Below are 11361 nucleotides of genomic sequence, written 5' to 3' on the forward strand. Positions count from 1 at the left end.
GAGCAGCCGTTAACTTGGCAACACTTCCAGGTTTCTAGGTCAGCTGCCCTCACCCTTGGGTCTCTGGGGAATGTAGGTAAAACACAAAACATGGGTGAATTTCAGCAATGCCACTTGCTATGTAACAAGTATAGGGAGGAGCAGAAAGAAACTGATGAGAGAGGACAGTGGCATGTTGCAGGATGTGCTGGAGGGAGAAGAGAAGCCTTTTAAAGAAATTGGGATCCACCTTGGGTCAGGTATTAGGTGCCCCTCCTAGACCACATTTGAATCTACAGCCTCAGGAAATACCAGTGCTAAAGTTCACTCTCTTCAGAACACACTTGAATCTCTGCTTCAGTATTTGTGTTCTCTGCCCCACCCCCAACCCCAGCTTTGACACTTCAGCTGCTGTCTGGGTTACAACCTTGTAGATTAAATATACTGGTTTGGGATTATTTCTCCTGAAGTTCTGTTTTCAAAATTCTTGTGATATTGTCCCTTTATGCCTAGTACACAGAAATGTCTAATGCCACCATCAAACCTAATTGGATCCTGCAAACTATAGGTGTGGCCTGACATTCTGGGCCCCTGCTTAGGTAGAAAGAGAGCTTAGACACTCCTGCAGACAGGAGAGCTTCCTGCATCTCTCAGAAACCCTAGGACTAGCAGAGAAGTCCATTTGTTTAAGGAGATACAGATAGAGTCCTTCTGCACAATGCATTTCTCCAGTTCAGAACAAAGCTCCAAGCTGAAAGGAAGACTCTGAAAACAAGTCAAATTATTTATTTTTTTTATTAAATATTTTATTATTGTTCTATTACAGTCGTCCCAATTGTTCCCCTATTGCTATCCTCCACCCTTCCTAATACCTGCCCCGTTTTTTTCCCAAGAACATTTTCTTCCAGATGACAAATAGTTGAGATGCCTACCCAAGGCATTATGTCTCATCCCCATCAGCCCAAAACCAAAAGGTTGAGAAGTATATCACTTTTCCCTGTAAAACATTTTTCCCTGTGAAAGCCATTCTTCATGGAGGATGGAGAGGAAACAGACAAAAAACCCTTCAACCCTCAATACCTCTTTTCTGAGGTTTCTCCACAGCCCCAGAAAAATGCACTCCATGCTTTCTGCTGCATTTCACACTTTTATTATGGTATGTTAGTTGCATATCTGTTTATTTTCTCAGCAGACTATGACTCATTCTGCTGATCATGCCTTCTTTACCTTTTCATTACTCCCCCACCCCCAGCACAAAGTTATTCATCAAATGACATCTGTGTGAGTGAAAAAAGATGAGAATTGGATCACATCTTTCATTCTTACATATTGCTGTGCTCTGACCATCTGAGCAGCTCCTACCAGGACATTGAGTGGGAAGGAATCCTCAAGTGGACTTGGAGAAGCTTCAGCAGGGATGTACTAAATTTGAAATAATTTCAGGTGTATTTTCACATTCTTCTGTAAGCTCTTGTTTCCTGGGAAATGAGGAGAATCAGCACTGATAGGCCTTTAGGCTTTAAGGGGAGTGACAGGAGAGCATGTCCCCACTGCAGGTGCATGTGCTGGCTCAGCTGAGTGGCTAGAGGTAGACATGCAATACTGGCTTGGTCTGGCAGGTCCCTTGGTTGCTCTCTTATTCTGAGAAGCACAAACTGGTCTCCACCTCTGACTCTTGCTTTTCCATCATTGTCTTCTCAGTTTCTCTCCCACTCTACTTCACTGTTAGAATAAACTTCGTAGTTACTATATACCCCAACTGCAATAGGATTCTCACTACATTAAGTCATAAAAAGCTCGCTGGAATGAAATAGCACATTTTATTCTCCTTAGCTTATTTCAGAAATAAAAAAAATGGAAAAAATACCAAACACTTTAAATGTAATAGACAAATCATAGACACAAAAGAGTGACAGCTTGAACCCAGAATCATCCTCTGGCTATACTGAGAAATGAAAAGCCATGTCCAAATTTTCTCATCAGGTGTCAAGCCAAACTGTCCCCTCCATGGATTCCTGAGCTTCCCTTTTCACAGTCTCACTCACCTGTTGAACTGTTCCCAGGTCAAAGGCCAAGAGATGGGGTTTGTGGGTGACAACAGTACACCAATATTTTTGTTTCATTCATAAGAAACCTGCCTCTAATCCCTGCTACAAGACCTTATCCTCATAGAATTTCATTTTTATGGTGCTACTGAAAACCGTTGGGATGCACCTCACCCATGTTTCAACAACCTCTGGACCAATACAATGAAGGTTTACACAATTCAGGCATTTGATGAAACAATCAAAGCAGCCAAGATAAAGAAGTGTCTGAAGGGAAAAAGAAACAAAGAAGAGGGTGTAGGTGGGTGAACAAAATGAAGATTGAGAAGTACAAGGTTCAGGTCCTCCTGCCTACTGTGGAAAACCCCTTTCTTCCTTCATCAGCAACATGATACCTCAAGAGGGCACAGGTTGAATCGTCAGGAAACCATCGTTTGTGTATTCATTTTGCCATCACCCCTTATGTATACTCTGACAAGTAACTTTACCTCTTTGAATCTTAGTCCCTACATTGTGAAATACAGACAATAGTAACAACACCTGCAAATCCTGATTTCAAAGATATTTCTGACAACCACATAAAAATATTTTATAAGTCACAAAGTGGAATTAAAGTGTAAGCCACTGTTCTCTCTCTATGACTGTTAAGGAAGAAAACCCAATTGATGTACAACTTTCTTCAGAGAGGATTTTACCTCCTTATTCCTGAGGCTGTAGATCAAGGGATTCAGCATGGGGGTGACCAGGTTATTCAGGACCTGAACAGCTGCGTCCAGCCAGGGGCTTGGGGTTGGTCTCAAGTAGATGAAGATTACGGGCATGTAGAACAGTAGGACAGCAGTGAGGTGGGCACTGCAGGTGGAGAAGGCACGACATCGGCCCTCTGCAGAGTGGATCTGCAGGACAGAATAGACAATGCGACTGTAGGAGGTGCAGATGAGAAGAAAGCAGCTGAGGGGCATGAGACCCACACTGATGAACCCCACCATCTCCAGGGCTGAGGTATCTGCACAAGCCAGCTTCAGCATCACGGGGATGTCACAGAAGAAATAGTCCACCTCATTGGGGCCACAGTAGGGCAACTGAAAGGTGAGAGTGGTCAGAAAGGTGGCATGAAGACAGCCAAAAAATGAGGTACCCATGGCCAGGATGGCACACACTCTGTGGTTCATGATGACCTTGTAGCGTAGAGGGTGGCATATGGCAACAAAGCGGTCATATGCCATCACTGTGCATAGGAAACACTCTGTACAGCCCAGGAAATGGTAGAAGAAGAGCTGGGATGCACAACCTGCATAGGAGATGGCTCGGCTATGCCCTGAGAGGTAGAAGAGCATCTTGGGGGAACTCACAGAAGGGAAGAATATGTCACACACAGACAGCTTACACAAGAAGAAGTACATGGGTGTGTGAAGTTGGGAGGAGGAGACGATTGCCAGTAGGATGAGCAGGTTTCCCACAAGGGTGAAGATGTAGAAGAACAAAAACAGGACAAAGAGCTCAGTCTCCAGGTCCTCTGTGTGAGGGATGCCCAGCAGGATAAACTCGGTCACAACAGAGGCATTGCTCATGGCTCTGATGAGGTCAGACCTTCCAAAAAGATTCAAGACACCAAAGTCTGAACACCAGTATTGAAATATCAAGCTCTTTGCTGCCGAAGACTTGGCTGTGTTTTCAACAAGCCACAACCAGCCCACTTATGAATGGCAACATCTGTATAAAAAAATCAGTCACTTAGAAATACTTATTTGGGTAGTGCATTCTATTCAACTCCTAGAAGAAATGCTTTTGTGGAAGCAGGTGATCATCTTCAATGACAAGATCAGAAATTTACGAGTATATTCAAAACATCCTTATGTTAAGTTGAAAAAAACTTTCTTGAGCGCGAGCTGCAAGCTAAAGTATCGCAGGTTCGATTCCCAGTCAGGGTACATGCCTGGGTTGCAGGTCATGACCTCCAGCAACCTCACATTGATGTTTCTCTCTCTCTCTCTTTCTCCCTCCCTTACCTCTCTAAAAAATAAATAAATACGATTTTTAAAAAAAAAAAAACTTTCTCCACTTGTTTAACTCATGCATTTACTTTCTTTACACAAACTTATGCTTTGAACTCTCACATTATCTTGGAGTAACAAATTCACACTTTTTACTACTCTGAAAAACATCAGGAGAAAACATCACATTAGATATCAGAACAGTTAATTTAAGTCCATATTTTGCCACATATTAGCCATACTAGTTTAAGTAATGTAGGCAATATTTTCATAGACATAGTTCCATTATCTACAGAATAAAAACCATAATGATTATAACAACTACAACTTCAATACCTAAAACACCCTAGTACCATAGTAAAGTTTATGAAATGTCTGAAACTTGGCAAAATCATAAATCCCAATGAAAACTGTTTCCTTCCTTTATGTATCTGAAATTTATCTCTTTAAGTGCCTTTCTTTAATGTACCATGTACCTATCTACAAATAAATCTTTCATTAAACAACATTGTTGGGTAGACTTAGATCATATCCTTTTTATACTCTATCCTTCTGGACTTCAGAGATCTAACATCCCCAAATCCATCAGGAGGTGCTGCTCTGGTTCTTCTACTCTTTTCAACCTTTTCTAAGTGGACTTGAGGCCACTCTGAAATGCTAAGCAAAAACCAATAATCTAGCATCAAGGAAAACATCAAATTCATGATACTATGATGAAGAAAGGAATATAGTGACCCATACAGTAGAAAGGCAAAGAACAGCTCTGATGAGGAAGGTTAAACAAGCCAAGAGCAGGACAGAGTGTCAGAAGACACAGAGACCTCCTTCTCTGATAATGCAGGCTAATTCTAACACTAATGTAATACTAACACTAACACTAACACTAACACTAACAAGACATAAGTGCATGCCTACATATGCATTCCTTTTAATGAATATTTACTGTGTTCTGAGGAGTGGGCTTAGCACTTTAAAACTATGATTAATTTTTCCAATAAACCTGTAAGAAAAAACTATCATTACTATGTGCATCTACAGATTAGGAATCTGAAACTTGGAAAAAGTAAACAACTTGCCCAAATTTACAAAGCAAATTTGTAACACAGCCAAGCTCAAACCTTTTTTGCACCATTGCCCATACCCTTAGCCATGAAAAGAACTTTCCTATATGGCCTCTACTTTTTGAAGGGAGCCCTTTCCATTCTCATGCACTGTCCTTTTCCAGATGAGTTCACATCATCATTTTATGCTGAGGTGGGAAAGCATTCTTGTTTTACCTCTTGCTGGTCATTTCCAGTCCTGACTTTAGACCACATCCAGTTAGCATCTAATTTAGCTTAAAAGATCAGACAGCAGGCTTATGCCTTAACTTTGACACTATACCTTAACGCTGATTCCAATGTAGGAGCTTTGAAGTTATAGAGACCCATTCACCATGGGAATTCAAATCATTAACTGTGGCAAGTACCACTTAAAAACATACCTACAGAGAATGGCCACACCAAAATGAGTGACTCACATACCACCCTCTAACTGAACAAGAGTGGAAATGGCAAGGAGAGAAACAGTGACACTATGGGGGAGAAATGCTGCTGATGACTTGCTTCTTGTGACTCATTTTAGCCAAACCTGAGTATCATCTCTGAGCCATGCACATTTCTGTGAGATCTGGATCACCTCTCCCTGGTTGGCAAACACCTAGGATCAGACACCATGATAATGTATGATTCCACAATCCTATTTTATTAAATCTGTTTTAGAAAAAGAAACCTACAGGGACCAAAAATGACCCTGTGTGGGGCCTTTCACATGTGAGGAGCAGAGGCTCACAATGAGACATGGGCAGCAGTTTCAAAACTCACACAGTCCACTGAGAGCACAGTCAGGCTTTCCACGGGGTTGACACCCCACATTAGCTGTTTCTGAGCAGAGCCCGAAGTGCTCCAGCAAAGGCACCTCCGTTGTCTTCCTTATAAAGAATTCAGTCTCTTAGGGTTTGTTCAAGAGAGACCTGGACACACTCACTCTCCCTGGATTGCTGCCTTGGATCCTTTTTCAGGACCCCTTAAGCCCTGCTTTGGATTCACTGATGGCTCTGAGGGAGCAATTAGTTGGTCAGACTAATTTATCATCTAGTTATAAAGCAAGAGCAATGAGATCATCAGAAAGGGGTGCTGTAAAGTGGGAAATGTCTACCCAAGATAGTTTTCATGGCAGAAAGAGCTCCAATTCTAAACTTTCATCACCTGCTTTGCTATGCCTTTTTTTTGGTTTGTTTTCTTTTAGGGGGGTTTTACATCTTCAAGCCTTCACTTGTGATAGCATGTGTCTCATGGTTTTTGAAATTGTCTATATATCCATATGACTCTAGAACTATCTCTAATGAATATCACTATTCAAGACAGAAACCTAATCATTTAGTAAGTATTCATTATGGTCAACCCTTATTATGTGCATCTTAAGTCATTTTTAAAGAGAAAGAGTCACATACTAGGCACATTCATAGGGTGAAGGACATGTAAATGATCTCAAATGAAAAATATGGCAAAATAGTTGATAATCACTTAATTATTTACTGTGAGCCAGGGGTGTCAAACTCATTTTCCCAGGGGGCCAAATCAGTCTCATGGTTGCCTTCAAAGGGCTGAAATAATTTTACGACTGTATAAATGTAACTGCTGCTTAGCTGTTAAAGAGTTGAAATTACATTTGGCTCTTTGAGAGCAACCAGGAGGCTGATGTGTCTATCAGTGAAAATAAGTTTGACACCCCTGCTATAAGCACTTACAATGTTCCAAGTATTTTGCTAAATTTTAAAGTTATTGCATTTAATCTGCAAAATAAATTTTATAAAGTACGTGGTATTATTTCACAAAAAAGCTGAAAAACAGATTAGATAACTTGACGATGACATAACCTGAAAGTGACTAAACTGAGACACTTTAATTTCCAAACCAATGCTTTCAAGCTTTATCTTGTAAATTCCAGAGATTTAGTTTTGTATTCAAAAAGTAGCAGAGACATATTATGGTCTTGAAATGTCTGAAGGGCTGGTAGAAACCTGATAAGCACTATTCTATGAGGTGCCTTAGGAACTATGGGCAGGCATCGTAGAAAGAAATTTATTTTCAATGTAGACACAAAGTGTTTAATTTTTAGATGTACATCTAAATGGAAATCAATGAAATAAGCAGCCCTGTAAAGAAGTTAGCTCTTTGTCACTGGAAACGAGCCAATGATCATTTACTGTGTTCATGGAGCGAAAAAATTAACTTTGTCAAAGTGTCCACTCTGCCCAAAGCAACTAGTAGATTGAATGCAATCAATAAAATACCAATGACGTATTTCACTGATATAGAACAAACATTTCAAAAATTACATGGAACCAAATATGACCCCAAATAGAGGAGCAATTTTGAGGAAGATGAGCAAAGTAGGGAGAATCACAATGCCTGATATCAAAGTATATTACAAGGCCACCATAGCCAAAACAGTCTGGTACTCAAATAACAAAAGACAAATAGACCAATGGAACAGATTACAAGGCTCAGAAAAAACCCACATCTCTGTGGTAAAATAATATACAGCAAAGGGGGCAGAAACATAAAAAGGAGTAAAAATAGCCTCTTCAACTAATGATGTTGGAAGATCTGGGCAGTTACAAGCAAAAAAAATGAAATTAGACCACCAGTTTACACGATACACAAAAATAAACGAAAGATAGATAAATGGCATAAATATAAGTTGTAACACCATAAAAGTCCTAGGGGAAAATATAGGGAGGAAAATATCAGATATCCCATGGACCAATATTTTCAGCAATATGTGCTCTAAGACAAGAAACATAAAGGAAAGAATAAACAAATGGGACCTCAACAAAATAGAAAGAAAGCTTCTGCACATGTAAACAGAAACATCAGCAAAATGAAAAGGGAACCAACTGTATGGGAAATTATATTTGCCAATGATAACTCAGACAAGTGTTCGATCTCCAAAATGTATAAACAACTCACAGGACTCCACTCCAGGAAAACAAACAACCCAATTAAAAAAGGGGAAAAGACCTGAAGAGACACTTCTCCAAGGAGGACACACAGAGGGCCAAAAGACATATGAAAAGATGTTCAGCATCACTAGCCATCAGACTGATGCAAGTTAAAACCACAATGAGATACCTCTTTACAACAGTCACAATGGCCATCATAAACAAAGCAACAAACAACAAGTGCTGATGAAGATGTGGAGAAAAGGCAACCGTAATGCACTGTTGATGGGAATGCAGACTGGTGCAGCCACTGTGGAATTTCCTTGAGAAAACTAAAATGGAACTGACTTTTGACCCTGCAATCCCACTGCTGGGATTACATCCTAAGGATCATGAAATACTAATTCAAAAGAACCTATGCACACCAATGTTCATAGCAGCACAATTTACACTAGCCAAGTGCTCGAAGCAACCTAAATGCCCATTAGTAAATGGGTGGATCAAAAAACTGAGGTAATTTACACAATGGACTACTATGCAGTGCAAAGAAAGAAGGAGCTCTTACCCTCACAACAGCATAGATGGAACTGGAGAGCATTATGCTAAGTGAAATAAGGCAGGCAATGAGAGGCAAATACTATATGATCTCACCTATAAGTGGAACCTAATCAACAAAACAAACAAACACACAAACAAGAAAAATATAACCAGGGATATTGAAATAAAGAACAAACTGACAGTCACCAGAGGGGAGGGGTGGGGGGGATAACGGGAGGAAGAAGGGGAAGGGTGGTCAAGGAACATGTATAAAGGAGCCATGAACAAAGCCTAATGGCGTTTGTATTGAGGGTGGGGCACGGGAGAGTGGTGGGGGGAAAATGGAGACAACCATACTTGAACAACAACAAAAATAAAATAAGTAAAAAAAATGAAAACTGAGGAAGAAATAAATAAATCTCTAGAAATATACAATCTCCAAGACTGAATCACGAAGAAACAGAAAACTGAACAGACCAAGTAGAACCAACATAGTAATCAAGACAGTAATAAAAAATGTAAGAACCCAACAAACAAAAGTCTTGGACAAGATGTCTTCACAGATTAATTAACCAAACATTTAAAGAAGAAATGCCATCTATATTTCTCAAATTATTTTAGAATTCAAGAGAAAGAGACCCAAGCTCATTTTGCAAGACCAGCCCTATCCTGATTTCAAACCCAGATAAGGACAAAGACATTACAAGACTGAACATCCTAGATTGTTATTCTTGATGGACATAGATACAAAAATTATCAAAAGAATACAAGCAGTTAGCCCTGGCTGGTGTGGCTCAGTGGACTGAGCACTGGCCAGTGAACCAAAGGCTTACTTCGATTCCCAGTCAGGGCACATGCCTGAGTTGCATGCCACACCCCCAGCAGGGGGCATGCCAGAGGTAGCCACACATTGATGTTTCTCTCCTTTTTCTCCTTTGCTTCCCCTCTGTCTCAAAACAAAAGAAATAAATCTTTTTAAACAAGAATATAAGCATTTAAAATTCAGCAATGCATTAAAAAGATCATATGCCATGTTCAAGTGGGATTTATTCCTTGAGATACACAGTTGGTACAATATTGGTGAATCAATTAACATGATATACCACATAAACAAAATGGAAGACAAAAATCATCTGATCTATCAATCAATAAATAAAAAGTACTTAATGTGATCCAACCCTCCAAAAATAATAAAGATTCTCAACAAAGTAGAACTGTAAGAGGCATATTTCAACATTATCAAGGTCATAGATGGCAAACCCACAGCTAACTTCACACTCAATAAGGAAAAGCTAAAAGCATTTTACTTAAGACCAGGAATGTCTTCTATTCAACATAGCACTATAAGTCTTGGTTGTAGCAATCAGACAAGAAAGATAAATAAAAGTCATTCAGATGGACAAGAAAGTAGTAAAACTATCATCATTTGCATATTACATGATACTGTAGGTAGAGAACCCTAAAATTGTATTGAAAAATTGTGAGAACTACTGTTTGCAGATGACATGATGGTATACATAGAAAATCCTATAGACTCCACCAAAAACCTGCTTGACCTAATAAATGAATTTGGCAAAACAGGGGGATACAAAGTTAATATCCAGAAATCAAAGGCATTTCTGTATACCAACAATGAAACAGCAGAAGCAGAAATCAAGAAAAAAAATCCCATTTGAAATAGCAAAAAGAAAAATAAAATGTCTAGGAATAAACCTAACCAAAAAGGTAAAAGACCTGTATTTAGAAAACTACATAACACTCAGGAAAGAAATCAAGGAAGACACAAACAAATGGAAACATATACCATGTTCATGGAGTGGAAGAATTAATATCATCAAAATGTCCATACTGCCGAAAGCAATTTACACATTCAATGCAATTCCTATTAAAGTACCAATGGCTTATTTCACAGACATAGAACAAACACTGCAAAAATTTATATGTAATCATAAACGACTCCAAATAGCTGCTGCAATTTTGAGAAAGAAGAGTAAAGTAGGAGGGATCACAATACCTGACACTAAACTATGCTATAAGGCCACTGTAGTTAAAGCAGCCTGGTACTGGCATAAAAACAGGCACATGGACCAAGGAACAGAACAGAAAGCCCAGAAATCAATCCAAGTCTCTACACTCAATATTTGACAAGGGGGCAGAAGCATAAAATGGAGTAAAAATAGCCTCTTCAACAAATGGTGTTGGGATAACTGGACGGCTACATGCAAAAAAATGAAACTCGAGCACCAACTTACACCTTATACAAAAATAAATTCAAGGTAGATAAAACACTTAAATATAAAATGTAACACCATTAAAGTCCTAGAGGAGAATGTAGGTAGGAAAATCTCAGATATTTCACGCAAAAACTTTTTTACTGACATGTCCCCTACAACAAGGGACATAAAGGAAAGAATAAACAAATGGGACCTCATCAAAACAAAAAGCTTCTGCATGGCTAAAGAAAACAGTATAAAAATAAAAAGAGAACCAACTGGACGGGAAAACATATTTGCCAATGAAACTTCAGACAGGGTTTAATCTCCAAAATATATTAAGTACTTACACGACTACACTCTAAGAACACAAGAAACCCAATTAAAAAATGGGCAAAGGACTTGAACAGACACTTCTCCAAGGAGGTCATACAGAAAAACCAAAGACACATGAAACGATGATCAGTATCGCTAGCGATCAGAGAGATGCAAATTAAAACCACAATAAGATACCACTTCACACCAGTCAGAATGGCCATCATAAACAAAGCAACAAACAACAAGTGTTGGAGAGGTTGTGGAGAAAAGGGGACCCTAGTGCACTGTTG

At 39.3% G+C, this 11361-nt stretch overlaps 1 protein-coding gene across 1 annotated transcript; it reads right to left on the reverse strand.

Annotated features, from left to right (window-relative positions):
• Positions 1 to 2634: 2634 nt before the first annotated feature.
• LOC114510119 (olfactory receptor 149-like) lies at positions 2635 to 3673 on the reverse strand. Its single transcript, XM_028528828.2, has one exon. The coding sequence runs from the start codon at positions 3593 to 3595 to the stop codon at positions 2669 to 2671; it is 927 nt and encodes a 308-aa protein (XP_028384629.1). The 5' UTR covers positions 3596 to 3673; the 3' UTR covers positions 2635 to 2668.
• Positions 3674 to 11361: the final 7688 nt, after the last annotated feature.

This window comes from Phyllostomus discolor, chromosome 13 (assembly GCF_004126475.2).
Source record: "Phyllostomus discolor isolate MPI-MPIP mPhyDis1 chromosome 13, mPhyDis1.pri.v3, whole genome shotgun sequence".
NCBI lineage: Eukaryota > Metazoa > Chordata > Mammalia > Chiroptera > Phyllostomidae > Phyllostomus > Phyllostomus discolor.